At 37.0% G+C, this 15,206-nt stretch overlaps 2 protein-coding genes across 6 annotated transcripts in view; one reads left to right on the top strand and one right to left on the bottom strand.

Moving 5' to 3' along the window:
* The window catches only part of PRORP (protein only RNase P catalytic subunit), a 30,415-nt gene extending 28,422 nt beyond the window's left edge, over positions 1 to 1,993 (bottom strand). The window contains exon 1 of one of the 2 annotated variants that reach the window (XM_051978031.1): positions 591 to 1,993. In XM_051978031.1, coding sequence (XP_051833991.1) covers positions 591 to 1,588 — 998 coding nt within the window. In that variant the 5' untranslated portion in view covers positions 1,589 to 1,993. The remainder of the gene's footprint in view (positions 1 to 590) is intronic. The other variant, XM_051978030.1, reaches the window with a different exon arrangement.
* A 6,535-nt stretch (positions 1,994 to 8,528) lies between these two features.
* PPP2R3C (protein phosphatase 2 regulatory subunit B''gamma) overlaps positions 8,529 to 15,206 on the top strand; it is a 33,728-nt gene continuing 27,050 nt past the window's right edge. Inside the window, exons 1-2 of one of the 4 annotated variants that reach the window (XM_051978040.1) lie at positions 8,529 to 8,645; positions 11,414 to 11,541. In XM_051978040.1, coding sequence (XP_051834000.1) covers positions 8,600 to 8,645; positions 11,414 to 11,541 — 174 coding nt within the window. In that variant the 5' untranslated portion in view covers positions 8,529 to 8,599. Of the gene's footprint in view, positions 8,742 to 11,413; positions 11,542 to 15,206 lie in introns of those variants that run through there. The other 3 variants (XM_051978039.1, XM_051978042.1, XM_051978041.1) reach the window with 3 other exon arrangements.

The following is a 15,206-nucleotide window of genomic DNA, read 5'->3' as shown; positions in this document are numbered from 1 at the left end:
TAACCCATTTTTCTGATCACCTAACTTTTAACAATTTAGAGTCATCTGCCTCAACTCCATCTCGTTTCCATGCCTTTGTACAAGTGATTGCCCATATTTAGAATGTACCCTTTCCTCATCTGTTTCATATTATCACTTTTTTCAAAGCACAATTTAGATATTGAATCCCACTCTCAAGCCTTTTCTAACCTTTCTAAATACTAGCACCCTCACGTTGACATTCCTTATATTAATGTTGTAATGGGATACTCTTTAAAGATTTTACTGTCTACTGTCCAATTCAAAGCTGTTTCAACAAACCACACTGAAATTATGACATATAACCATATAACTGTGAAGTATTAAGAATAAAGAGACACTGGTGTGCTATCCTAGCCACTAAATCACTTAAGAACTTGAGAAATTCAAGTTTCAGCCAAATTCTACTTTCCTTTTCCTGTCACTCAAGCACCTGAGCTTAAAAATAAAATAAAACAAAAATTAATCAGTGGATAGAGAAAGGAGAAAAGGATAGAAAATGCACTACTACTTAGGTTCAGATTATATGTTTTCTAAATGTTTTGGTTTGTTTTTTAAAAATCACAACTTACCTCTCAAACCACATTTTTATACTTTGGGCAAAGGGTTCATTGGGATACATTTGATTGTTTCTTAGATATAAAAGGATATCTAAGAGTCTTCTTTCAAATTCATTATTCTTCACACCTTTTGCAAAATCAAAGAAAGCTTGAAAAGTTTCCCAATTAGGAATTATTCTATGATTAAGCATTTCAAAATAGAGATTCCAAGCTAAGTTCATTTCTCGGTGAAGAAGAGCTCCCTTGATACAGTCGCCATAATTTTTTTTTGAAGGAGACATGACTTTTTTGATGTCTTCTAATAGGATCAGGGTCTCTCTCCACCTATCTGAATGAATTAATCCCCGGATGAGAAGGGTATAACCTTCACGTTCGAGAGTTTTATACCTAGTTTTCATAATTTCATAGACATCAATAATCTCTGCTGTCTGTCTCTGAGAAACACACAAAGTCAAGTACCCAATAAGTAGCTTATATTCCACAATTCCATTATTTTTCCTGGCTATCCAAGACAGCAAGGACTTTGCAATATCTATAGAACAGTTATATTTGATCATCTGCTTCATCATCCAATTTTCAAAAATGTTTTTTTGTTCAAAATTTTCCTTTACTTTTTCCCATTCTTCTGAACTCAAAGGTTTTGTTGGGAGTAACTCAGGGCGACTAAAGGGAAAATAGTGTTGTTGATCTTTCTTATATCCAAGTAGCTCTGATTTCTTCTTTGCAGTTCCAGCTGAAAATAAAGGATGAGGGGAAAAAGAAGACTCTTGCCTACTTGTATCCTTATCATTCTTATTACTAGATATGGCCTGGGAAATCAGGAAATTAGTTGCTTTGGTATTTCTCTGAAATGGTAAAGTAAAAGAAAAATATCTCTGCTCTTTCTTACTGAAGTGGAAATAAGAGTATAAAACAGAAAATGTCCAGTTCCTGGGACTTGATCCAGGATACAGTCTGTTCTTCCAAAGCATCTGCAAACTTCGACAGAAAGATAAAAGGAGAGTCATCATGCAAAATGAAAAAAAGCAATCTAGGGATTTTCTGAATACAACAAGAATGAAAGAGAATGAAAATGGAACCAATTTTGAGGAAACAGATACTTAGTTTCTCAATGAAAAAGCAAGTTAATGTCCTGTAGGGACAGCATGATCTCTTTCTAGGAACAAAGAGGCAGTTAGATCCAAGATACAAGTTAGTACATATCTTAGAGGTAAGGTTTTTCCAGGTACTGGAGTTCAGAGCTGTAAATGGCCTTAGAAGTCACCTACTCCAATGCCTTCATTTTATAGATGAGGAAACTGAGGCTCAAAAAGGTTAAAATAACCTTCTGAAGATCAAACAATAAGTGGAAGACGTTCAATCTATGTCTTCTGACTCCAAATGAGAGATATTTTGTTATAAGCCAGTCAGAGAACCTAAAAAAAAAAAAGAAAAAAAGAAAAACCACATAGAATATTAGTACCTCATCTGGAGTTACAAATGGCATTTAATCGAGGTAAATCACAATATTCTTACAAAAGGTTCAATTAAAACACTCCTTTCTTGGCTATATTACTCTGGGACTTCTCTACCATGTCCTTGGAAATTCATCATTATTATAACTTCATCATCATATAAGATTTCATCAGCCTTGCATCACTAGTCCACCTCACCATAATCTTAACTTTTGATTGAAAGGTAGAACCATGAATGTCAAAGTTCCATTTAAGGAAAAAGCTAAGCCCAGGAGAGTTTCCCTGATTTCTCCAATGTATCTTAGAATGGACTACTTACCCTTCTTTTTCTCCCTCCCGTTTTCTTTTATGTGTTGTCTTTTTCTGTTTGATTGAAAGCTCCTTGAAGGTAGAGACTGTCTTTTTTGATTTTGTATCCCCAGTTCAATGCTTGGCAAGTAAGTGCTTAATAAATGTTTATAGTTTATTTAGAGGAGGCAACACAAAGTTGGATAACAGAGCTTGTTTGAGAGCTTAGAGTTCAGTCTTTTGGAGGGGAAAAGATAATAATAATAATGTTTATATAGTACTTAAGGTTGCCAAAGCATTTACATGTTACCTCATCTGATCTTCACAATAACCATTATCATGTAATTAGGGGTCCACCAGGTTGAGTGCCAGACTTTAAAAAAGCTGTCAGTTCAAAACAGCCAATAACTTGAATAATATAGTGTTTGACAAACCCAAAGACCCCAGTTTCTGGGATAAGAATGCATTATTTGACAAAAATTGCTGGGAAAATTGGAAATTAATATGGCAGAAAGTAGGCATTGACCCACACTTAACATCGTACACCAAGATAAGGTCAAAATGGGTTCATGACCTAGGCATAAAGAATGAGATTATAAATAAATTGGAAGAGCATAGGATAATTTACCTCTCAGACTTGTGGAAAAGGGAGAAATTTATGACCAAAGAACTAGAGTTCACTATTGACCACAAAATAGAAAATTTTGATTATATCAAATTGAAAAGTTTTTGTACAAACAAAACAAATGCAGACAAGATTAGAAGGGAAACAATAAACTGGGAAAACATTTTTACAATCAAAGATTCTGATAAAGGCCATAGAGAATTGACTCTAATTTATAAGAAATCAAACCATTCTCCAATTGATAAATGGTCAAAGGATATGAACAGACAATTCTCAGATGAAGAAATTCAAACTATTTATAGACATATGAAAATATGCTCCAAATCATTATTAATCAGAGAAATGCAAATTAAGACAACTCTGAGATATCACTACACACCTGTCAGACTGGCTAGAGTGACAAGGAAAAATAATGTGGAATGTTGGAGGGGATGTGGGAAAACAGGGACACTGATAAATTGTTGGTAGAATTGTGAACACATCCAGCCATTCTGGAGAGCAATTTGGAACTATGCTCAAAAAGTTATCAAACTGTGCATACCCTTTGATCCAGCAGTGTTTCTACTGGGCTTATACCCCAAAGAGATACTAAGGAAGGGAAAGGGACCTGTATGTGCCAAAATGTTTGTGGCAGCCCTGTTTGTAGTGGCTAGAAGCTGGAAAATGAATGGATGCCCATCAATTGGAGAATGGTTGAGTAAATTGTGGTATATGAATGTTATGGAATATTTCGTTCTGTAAGGAATGACCAGCGGGATGAATACAGAGAGGACTGGCAAGACTTACATGAACTGATGCTAAGTGAAATGAGCAGAGCCAGGAGATCATTATATACCTCAACAATGATACTGTTTGAGGATGTATTCTGATGGAAGTGGATCTCTTCGATAAAGAGAGCTAATTCAGTTTCAATAGATCAAAGATGGATAGAAGCAGCTACACCCAAAGAAAGAACACTGGGAAATGAATATAAACTGCTTGCATTTTTGTTTTTCTTCCCGGGTTATTTATACCTTCTAAATCCAATTCTCCCTGTGCAACAAGAAAACTGTTCGGTTCTGCACACATATATTGTATCTAGGATATACTGTAACCTATTCAACATGTAAAGGACTGCTTGCCATCTGGGGGAGGGGGTGGAGGGAGGGAGGGGAAAAATCGGAACAGAAGTGAATGCAAGGGATAATGCTGTAAAAAATTACCCTGGTATGGGTTCTATCAATAAAAAGTTATTAAAAAAAAAAAAAAGCTGTCAGTTGCTGGGAAACATCAATTTTGGACCAAAATGGATTCCCATAGTCAGTTAATCAACCAGTATTTATAAAGTATCCATTACATGACAGGAATTATACTAAATGTTGAAAATGCAAAAATAATCATACAATTCCTACTTGCAAAGAGCTTATTACCAAATAGGGAGAAGGATAAAGACTACACAAAAAAGGAGAAAGAGAAAACAATTACATATATGGATGTATAAGAATAAATATAAAGCAAATATGAAGTTGACAAGATTGTCTGGGAGAGGGAATAATAGAATTGGATCATCAGGAAAATTTTCATAAAGAAGGTTGTGTACAAGCTCCATTTTGAAGAGGAATGATATGAGGATAAAAAAAAAAAAAGGAGATAATACATTCTAGGTATAGGAGTCAGCAAGTACAAAGGCAGATATGGGAGATGGAGTGCTATGTATGAATAACGTGCCAGTTTGAATTGTAGAGTGCAGGAGAAGAAGTAGAGTCCAATAAGCTAGGAATGATAAATTAGGTCAAAGTTGTAAATAGCTCTAAAAGCTAAAAAGAGTTTCTCTTTCATCCAAAAGACAATAGGGAGGTAATGGATATTATCTGATAGGATGTGATGGTCAAATCTGAACTTAAGTTAAATCACTTTCATAATAGAATTGGAGGATGGACTGGAGTGGTAAGAGGTGGGAAGATCAATTAGGAAAGAAAGAAACAAGTATTTACTGTGTGCTAGGCACTGTGTTAACCATGTTTAGAAGTATTATCTCATTTGATTCTTATAACCCTGGAAGATAGCTATTTTATTATTATCTCCATTCTATAGTTGAGAAAACTGAGATAAATAGAAGTTAGGTGACATCCAAATTCACACAGCTATTACATTTTTGAGGTTAATGGACTCCAATAAAAAGAGTCCAGCAAAGACCAGGTCTTTGGCAGCTAGGTATGCAATGACAGAGAAAGCTGAATTATTGTAAACAATTTGGAAGCCAAGCTACTTCCAGATAGAATTTTAAGTGGATCTTTTGATTTTGATTATCCTTTTGTTATCCTAAGCAGACCTTTACTGCAGTATGTCTTGGATGAATTCCTCCTTTAATGCCTTGCAATGACAAAGCCTACAATTACTGTCTTTGATTCTATATTTGTCTTCATTGAAGGCATTTGACAATATGGCTGAAAACTTCACGCTAAAAAGAATGGAAGAAAACACACAGACCTGTTTCACTCCACTGGTGACCTGAGAAAACATGAGACCATTGTCTACTGTCCAGAACATGGGCAAGCATGTCATCATGATGTATTATTCTGATGAACCACTATAATGGGCAACCCGATTTTGACATAATTTTCCATAAGTCCTTGTGAGATCTACAAATGTTATATACAGACCTCTATTCTGCTCCTGGCATTTGTCTCGGACTTGTTGGGCTGCAGACATCATACTGATAATGAAACTGACATGCACTGCCAGAGCTAGTTCAGTGTCTGAGAGGCTCCAAAGCAAAAGTGTGGGAGAGAAGTGTGGGAGAAAGTGGGGTAGACTGACTACCAAACTGAAGGTCTACGAAGCTGTTATACTGGCTTCATGCCAATATATAAGCCAGAAAACTGAATCAATTTCATTTGAATTCTGGAGATCACTTGGCAGGATAAGATACTAGATACTGAGCTTCTTTCTTGAACTAAATTATCAAAGCATTCCAATTCTATTGAAGGGAGCACAGCTCTGCTTCAGCTGGCCACATTGTTCAAATGCTAAATGTAAAAGTACTATTTAATGGAGAACTCACAGGGCTAGAGATCATAAAGTGGTCAGAACTCCATGAAGAGTCTTTGGTCTATAAGAGATGACTAACTGGTCATCTTTTTATTAATAAACAGGCTAATAGTAGAAAAATGATTAAGTTACCCAGAAATTATCTCTTGAACTTTTAAAATATCATATTAGCCATAAGAAAATTTGGAAAAGTGAGTTTAGAGAAATGAGGAAAACAATAAGTTCTCTTTTAAATGCACAGAATTTAAGATGTTTCCAGGATATCCAGTTAGAGATCTAATAAACCTTTGTGATGTGAGACAGTGAGACAGAAGCTGAGGGAAGAGATCAGAACTTAAGATAAGAGACCTGTAAGCCATTTATTTCCTCAGACATACAAATATGTCAGAGCTGATATGGTCACCATAGAGAGTCCAGGACAAAACCTTGGGGAATACAAGATATTGATTATGAACCAGCAAAAACTGAGGAGGCATGGTTAGTAAGTGCAAGCAAAACAGATAGAGCTTGGTATCATGAAAATTCACAGAAGAGAGAGAACCTGGGAGTGTCAAATGAAAAAGAAAGTTGAATACTGAAACAAATATCATTTAACACAATTAAAAAATCATGAGCCAGGAAAGTCAAATTATCCAGTGCATACACTGCCCAACTTTGGTCAAGTCCTCACCTAAAACCAGAGACTGATAAAAGTTTGTTCTTCTTCAATTGTGTCCGACTTTTCATGCCCTCATTTTTTTTTTTTTAGCAAAGATACTGGAATGGTTTGCCATTTCCTACTCCATCTCATTTTACAGATGAGGAAACTGAGGCAAATAGGATTAAATAACTTGCCCAAAATCATACAGCTTGCAAATGTTTGAGTACATATTTGAATTCAGGTCTTCCTGAATTCTGGGCAAGTACTCTATTTCCTTCAAGGCCTAGCTAAAAAACTTCACTAAGTGAATTAGCAGTTAGGAAAAAGATGGATATCCATTCTTCTTCTTTAATTCAGTTCCACTCACTCCTGTACCACTCACAATAATGTGATTTTGAAGATTTTTTTTTCTTTTATCTCTAAAACAAGGGGTTTAGAATAAATCTTAGGAAGTATATCATAGATTTAAAGCTGGAGGGAACTTCACCGGTCATCTAATTCCACACACACACAACCCCCCTTCCCCCCAACCCCCTCCAATTTTACAGATGAGGAAAGAGGCCCAGAAAGGTTAAGGGAGGGATTTGATTAATGATAGAGATATATTGATATAGATCAGATCTGAGATTTGAACTGGGGTCCCAATATAAATTAGGAGTGTTAGTTTCACTTTACATTTAAAGTAAATAAACGCAAAAAGATCAAATGATTTTCCTAAGGCTTCAGCCTTTACATCGAAATTGAGATATGAATTCAAAACTTTCTAGACTTCCTTACCCACTGGGGAACCTTATATAAAAGTTGTTCTCAGCAGATACTGTTTCCCCAACATTTAAGAGAGTCCCTGCTGTCCTTCACTAATTATCTTAAGCAAAAGTTGGGGGAAGCTTTTATAACTATGAAGAACTGGGCCCTTCTAGCTTCGAAATTAGGAAGATTTTTTTTTTTTTAAAGTTTAAAGATCAACTCACATCACACAATACGATTCTACGAGAGTCTATAAATTACCTAACAAAGTACTCTTATTAAAAGGGGAAAAAAAAGTTGGAACCACTGCTTCAGGGGACTTTAAAAAGAAATTTTGAGAACTACCTGACTCCAAGTGCATGCAAATGGTAACATTTAGTTTTGCCTACTATATGTGCTTGTAAAAAGAGTTCCCCCTCCCCCCCCCCGCCCCCTGAATTTCTTAAAGGGGACATGGGAAGAGAAGGTAAAAGAAGAGAAATTTTCGTTTAAACAAAAAGTCAGAAACGTATTAACTACCTTTCCTAGAATGCCTCGCAATCCAATCCCAGGGTATGGATGGAGCAAATTCTTAAGTATTGTGGATCACTGGGACGAAAAAAAATTCAATTATCTGCCATCACATAGCTTCACTTCACCTTCCCTCCACTTCACTAGCAAACAGAGGTGGATAATTCAGAACTTCGTGTCTCCTTTCCTATCAGTGAACGACAGTTTCTACAACCTACTCCAACCCTACGAAAGAGGAATTCACCGTCAAGGGGCGGGTGGTGGCGAAGAAACAGTGCTCTTTGCGGAAGTCGTGGACCGGCGCGTACCCATTTCAACCGAACTTCATGTGACGATTAGGAAGCTATAAAACACGAGAAAGAAAAAAAGACGCCTATTCTTTAGAAGAAAATCGCAGAGGGCGGCTGACACTTACTGCGAGCCATTAGAAGAAAAAATCCATCCGACTTCTATAACTTTCTCCTTTAGAACACTTTCTCCTTTAGAATGAATAATTGGCCTTCTGCACGGTGGTCGGTTAACTCCCACAGCCCACTCCGCTCACACTTCCGCCCGTACCTAAAATGGACAATAAGCATCAATCTCCTTCCTGGAACCTCCCTCTTTTCCCCGCCCCGCCCCCTTCCCAAATGACTACGGTGGCCTGCTGTGGGAACTCTAGAGAAGGAGCCACCGGATAGCCGTTAGTGAAGAGCCACGGTCGGAAGCACCACGCAGGGATTCATCTATGGATTGGAAAGAGGTGCTACGGCGACGGTTAGCAGTCCCAAATTGTGAGTGCGAGAAGTTAGACAGACACGGAGAAGGCGGGAAGTGGGAGCGGGAAGGTCGCCTTCTGGTGGTCCTCGGGGAGCAGCCGCGAAAGGAGGGTGAGCTTGGGCTTGGCATGGGCAACTCGGCGCTTCCTGCTTTCTTGCAGTGGAGGAGGGATAACTTTGGGGAATGCCAGACCCTCAATTGCTAGGTTGCGGGTTTTTACCAGTGTCCGTGAGCCATGTACTTGAGCTTTCCCTGCATAAAAACCAGGTAATTTCTACGCAGCGTCTGTGTTTCTATCCCCATTGCCCTTTAAGCACCGTGAGCTTATGCATAAGTCGAAAAGAGACAGTCCGGAAAACCGTGTTCCCTTTTTCCAGGGCAACATTCAGGAGTACTTTTGGTGCTCTTACCTGTACTCATTAATGCTAGGGCCTATTGAAAGTATTAAACTGAGTGTCTCCAGGCACACCATCCAAGTTGTCATCCATGACTCCTCTTTCTCTCCCTGTCAAAATCCAATCAGTTATTAAATCCTATCATTTCAATCTTAATAAAATCTCTAGTATTCTCCTTCCTTCCACTGATAACTGCAACCGTTCTGGTACAGGCCCTCAAGTCTAGGTTACAGTAGTCTCTTAGTTGTTCTCCTTGCCTTAGATCTCGAAATCCAATCACATCCATTCTGTCCTCCAATCAGCTGTCAAATTGATGTTCCTAAAATGAAAGTCTAACCCTATTCAATAAATTCTAGGGACTCACCACTATTTCCAGGAAAACATTATAAAATTTTCTTTTTTGCTCTTAAAACCCTTATTATCTTTTCAAACCCTCATTATCTTGTACTTCCTTACCTTTCTAGTCTTCTTACAGCCTTTCTGCCAATTATGTACTCTGCAATCCAGTGACATTGGCATCCTTAACGTTTCTTGTATATGAAGCGTGTTTTTATTCACCCGCTTTTCATGCCTGAAATTCTCTCCCTTCTCTTCGATTCAATCTTAGTGTTTTCCTTCTAAGATCACTATCTATCCTTTTTTATATCTTTTTAGTACATAGTTATTTATATGTTGTCTTCTTTGAAATTCCTCATTAGTCATATATTGTAATCTATCCCTTTCCCCCTTTCATACCCTAGTTTCACTAGTTTCCTTCTGAGTGAAATTAATTTTTAATATATGGAAATTATATCCTATAATAAATTATAATATCCTGTCTCATCTAGCAGCATTATTAGGAATGTTTGTTTCTGTGAGAAGCTTGGGATCAAAGGAGTCCTACAGTTTTCCAGAGGCAGTCTAGCCCAATGTTCTCCATATTTTCAACTCTGATTTGAATTGTATTGTCCATCAGTTTGCATCTCAGGAATATATATATATTTGGTTTATATAGGAATAGCTTTATATATTCCAAATTCATGTCCTGTCCAACTGGTATTCTTAAAGTGCAGATCTTATCCTATCAGTTTAATCTCTCATAAAGCTTCAGAGGAATCTCATTGCCTTTGGAATGAAATACAGTCTCCTCTATTTTTTCCACCATGCTCCAGGAATTGGGAAAATCTTCTGCTGTAAGACCCTCTTTGATATTTTATTTCATCACTATCCCTCTGATTGGAAGATTGAGCTATGAACTCCAAAATCACTATGGAAGAATTAATCCCTCATTAATAACATGATTGTACAACTTTGGAACTTCACTGATTTTCCCACCATGCCCCTTAGTTGAGTACTTTCCTACCTCTTTTTAACATTATTTCCACTGATGAAATTATATCAGTTTCTGATAATGCCAAGGTTTATGATGGCAAGAGCTGTGACAATAGCACCTCCAGGAGCAGTTGCCAGGCTGCCTAACCATAGGAATTACTTGCCAGGATGATGCCTGAAGCCACAGGTTTGAAGGTATTGCCATTCTTAAGGCTCTTGGGTTCCTGAGCTGTTTCCAACAGAATCTAAGGAGAAGATGGTAGTCAAAAAGTGGTAGTGATTTGACTTGCCTATTAAAGAATACCTCCTGTTTCTCCTTAAATGTTCCTTGCTATTTTTTCTAGGCTGTTTTATCTGCTCTGTTCATGACAGTTGTTGCTACCTCATTGCTACCTTAAATTCTGGCCAGGAGGGCTAGACTAGAAGCAAGACTGATGGTTTGGGAGATGCTGTGACTCCCAGAGCTCCTGTACTTAACCTCATTATTGGAAGCAGTTGGTCACATTCTGGTGGTGTTGAGGAAGAAGGGCTCTTCTACTACCCATCTTTTTCCCCATCTTAATAATAATGGCTAACAATTTATATTACAATTATTATCTCATTTGATCCTCACAACAACCCTGGGAGATGAGACTATTATTAACTTCATTTTATAGATGAGGAAACTGAAGCAAAGAGCTTAAGTTAATTGCCCAGGGTCACACAACTAGTAAATTCTTGAGGCAGGATTTGAACTCAGATCTTCTTGACTCAAATCTGGTAGGCATTGCTATTCCCAAATTTCTTAAATTTAGGTTCCTATGTGCCTCTTTTCAACAGTGGGATGATTCAGACCAGCACACGTATTTGGCTGGGTTCTTTTCCACAGAAATTGAGATTTATGCCTATCCATGAATATCTTTTATCCAAATGGCATATTAAAATTTTTCCGTCCTATAAAAGTTTATTTTTTGTTTCTAGCAAGCTATGTAAATAGGACAGGAATAAAGTTCATGACAATAGAAGGTGTAATATGGCATGCAAATGACTATAACATATTAAATACTTCTATGTGGCTTCATGTCTTCTGTTATCAGCAAAAAAAAATGAAAAAGAACTTAAAGAGGAAGAAATGGATCTGTTTACAAAATACTACACAGAATGGAAAGGAGGTAGAAAAATTGCAAATGCATTCTACAAATCTATTCCACGATTTTATTATAGGGTAAGTAATAGAATTAGGCAATGAAAGAGCCTAGAATCTTTTTTAAGTATTGGTTAAGTCTTTAATTTTCATAAGATCAGTATATTTTATTTAAATGTCAATGAGATATATTTAATGTATTATCTATTTTTGTCATCTTTGTTGTTGTCATAATTCTTATAAAACAGAATTGAGCATAGAACACTTGAATTTTTTCCACCCCCTCATTTTAATTTATTTGTTAATTAAATTTTCTTTTTTTACAATCATTGAAAATCTATATTCTCTCTATTACAAACATGATAGTCAAGCAAAACAAATTCCTGCAATGGACATGTCAAAAAATATATGTCAAAATGTGCACTCTGAGAATATTACTACTCTGTCAGGAAAAAGGTAGTGTGTTTTATCACGGGTCCTCTGGGATTGTTGTTATTGCATTGATCAGAATCCCCAAATCTTTAAGTTATTGTCTTTATAATATCAGTTGTTATCATATAAATTAGTTTTGCTCCCTTCACTCTGCATCAATTCATATAAGTCTTTTCAGTTTTCCCTTTTCATCTCTTTAGGATATGTGTTTAGTAGTAGTACTTCTGGGTCAAAGGTTATGCAACATTTAATAACTTTTTGAGTACACTTCCAAATTGCTTTCTGGTAATCTAGACCAGTTCATAGCTCCAATGTCTGCAAAAGCATTTATTAAGCACCTGCTATGTGCTATCCAGTGCTAAATACTCAACCAAAACCCGCCAGAAACCAATAGTCCCTGCTCTTAAGTAGATTATGGTTTAATGGGGAAGGCAACTTGCAAACTTTATACAAACAAGATATATGTATAGGATAAATTAGAGATAATCTTAAAGGAAAGCATTAAGATTAAGGAAGAATGAGAAAGCTCTTACAGAAGATAGAACTAAGCCTTAAAAGGAAGCTGGGGTGCAAGATGGAAGGAGTTAGAAGACAGACTATTTTCTTTGAACTCTGTAGGATATGTGAAAGTATTAAAAGACAGAAAAGATAGGAATGTTATAAAGACCCTTAAAAGCTAAATATGGGGTTTTGTATGTGATTCTGGAGTTAAAGAGCCACTGGAGCTTATTGAAAATGGCCAACCCAAGCTAGAACTTCAGAATTTTTTTAATTTGTATTTTTCTATTAGTGATGTAGCTTTTTTTCACATGGCTACTTACAGCTTGGATTTCTTCCTCTTGATGTTGTCAGGATAGCAATACCTAGTTCAAAATAAACATGTGACAGATTCACAATGGCCATTCTCTTTGGCAAAAGGTAGGTTTATTTAGGGGAAGAGGTTACAGACAAAATGAAGCAATGTAACAGATACTAGAAATGGTAAATATGCAATAGTTAGGAGAGCAGAGAGTAAAGCTAAGGAAAAATACTAGTTCCCCAGGGGAACTTACAGTTTATCAGGACAAATAGCGAGGAGAAAGAAAGCTATTGTTTGGCAGGTTAGACTAACAGATAACTAGAATAAGAGGGATGGTGCAGAAGGCATTATGAAGGAGAGAAAGTAGGTACATAGTAGACTTAGTTCGGAAGAGAACTTATCAAAGATCTTCATCATAATCAGATCTTTTAAAATTTACTGGGCGATTTTCTCAGTGAGACTTGAAAAAAGGGATTAGGAGAGAGGGGTCAAGAACTAGATGGCAGCTCAGAGGGAGGAGTCATCAGGAGGCAGCAGTGGCAGACCAGGTCTCAGACCTGTCTAAAGATATGCCAATCAATATATCAAAAGGTTGTTTGAAGCTACCCAGAGGTTAGTGGAAAAGATAGTGGGAGTTAATAAAAATTCCTTCCTAAATAATCTGGGAATTGCCTGATAATAGCTTCTTCTGACAGGGGAAGAGATTAAATCACATCACTCTGAAAACAGCTTTGGTCATTTATCAATTGGGGAATGGCTCCCCAATTTGAAATATTTTCCCTATATATCTCAGAAATAAAACCTTTGTCAGAGAAACTTGATGCCAACATTTTCCCCATATATCTGCTTCTCATCTAATTTTGACTGCATTCCTTTTGTTTATGTAAAAACTTAATTTTATGTAATCAAAATTCAATCAGTCAATAAAAATTTATTGCTTACAATGCTGTAGAATACAAAAAAGAGGCAAAAGAGAATCCCTGCTTTCAAAGAGCTTACAACCCAGTCATTGAGGAGAAAGTATGTGGGACAGGTGCTAGACCTCCTTTCCCAAATTAACTAATCAGACATCTTAAGGTACGAAGAGAAAGCATTTATTTAATCCCTACAGGGAAAGGCCCAGACACACACCTGGGAGCCATCCCAACTCCTGCCATGTGTCCCTGGAGCCTACCCAACTTCTGGCTTATCCAGGATTTAAAAAGCAAAAGACTGGAGCCTTTTCATTGGATAGATTAAAAAGACATAACCTTTCTTGACTAATGTTACCTGTTTCCTGTGGGTCATGTCAGTTCTTGAGGGTCTGACCTTTAGATACCACATGACTCCCTGAAGTCCAAAGTTCAAGATTTGAGAATAGGGATCATGTGACTTAGTCTCAATACTGAGAAAGCTTCATCCAATCAGTTCCATTCAAAAGAAACTCAACAAGATTAGGGACCCTCTTGGTCCAGTGTTGTGGGTTTGGGGAAACAATTTGCACACTCAGTCTTCAAGGTAAGTAGCAAAGATTTATTATGGTTAAAGTTAGTAAAAAGGCAGAAGCAAGAAGTGTTGGTGCAGAGGGCTAATTCTAGGGGATTCTAGCAGAGTTGGAATCAAAGAGATAATTGGGACACCAATTGAAGGATGCAAAAGTTCCTAGAGAATCTAGCAAAGAGTATCAGGGAGATAACTTTTTGGGAAAGAGAAACAAAGATTAAGTTGATATGCTAATATTATGATTTAGAGGTACTATTGCTAAGTGGTAAGGGCAGATAGTTCCCATCTTTGAGTTCTTTCTACAGCTTTCTGATCAGTAGAATCAGTATTGCATTACTACTATTAGTCGGCATCATTTATGCCACATCAGGAAAGGTAGCCTCAGGATTTCTCAGGCCTTGCCACTTTCTCACCCTTCATCACAATGGGGAAAACAAAATGCAAAAAGTATATGCAAGCAAACTTCTTTATTAATAGTAAGAAGGCCCTGGAATGAAGAAGAAATGGGAAAGGCTTCTAGTAAAAGAAGGAATTTTAGTTAGGACTTAAAGGAAGCCAGGGAGATCAGGTCAGTCCAGTAGGTGGACTGGAGGAGGGACGAATGTTCCAGATATAGGAGACAGCCAGAGAAAATGGTTGGAGTTGAGAGATGCAATGTCTTGTTTGTGGAACCAAAAAGTCACTTCTTTGAATGAAAGGAGTAGACTAGAAAAGTAGTAAGGGATTATATTATAAAAAAAGCTTTGAATACTAAACAGAGCTTTTGTATTTGATCCTGAATGCTGTAGGAAGCTACTAGAGTTTATTGAAAAAGAGGATAAGATGGTGTAACTTGTGCTTCAAGCAAATTAATTTGAGTTGGGAGAGATTTTGCAGCGACAAGATAGTATAAATATTCCAGGCATGAGTAAACAAAGGACTGCATTTGTGTAATGGGGAAAGAAAGAGGCATATTAGAGATTTTGCAAAAGTGAAATTGACAAATCTTACCAACAGATTGATAATGAAGGTTGAGAGAGAGTGAGAAGCCCAG

Source organism: Antechinus flavipes, chromosome 2, assembly GCF_016432865.1.
Source record: "Antechinus flavipes isolate AdamAnt ecotype Samford, QLD, Australia chromosome 2, AdamAnt_v2, whole genome shotgun sequence".
Lineage (NCBI taxonomy): Eukaryota > Metazoa > Chordata > Mammalia > Dasyuromorphia > Dasyuridae > Antechinus > Antechinus flavipes.
Note: the sequence above shows the minus strand (reverse complement) of the source record. Positions and strands in the feature narration are given on the sequence as shown.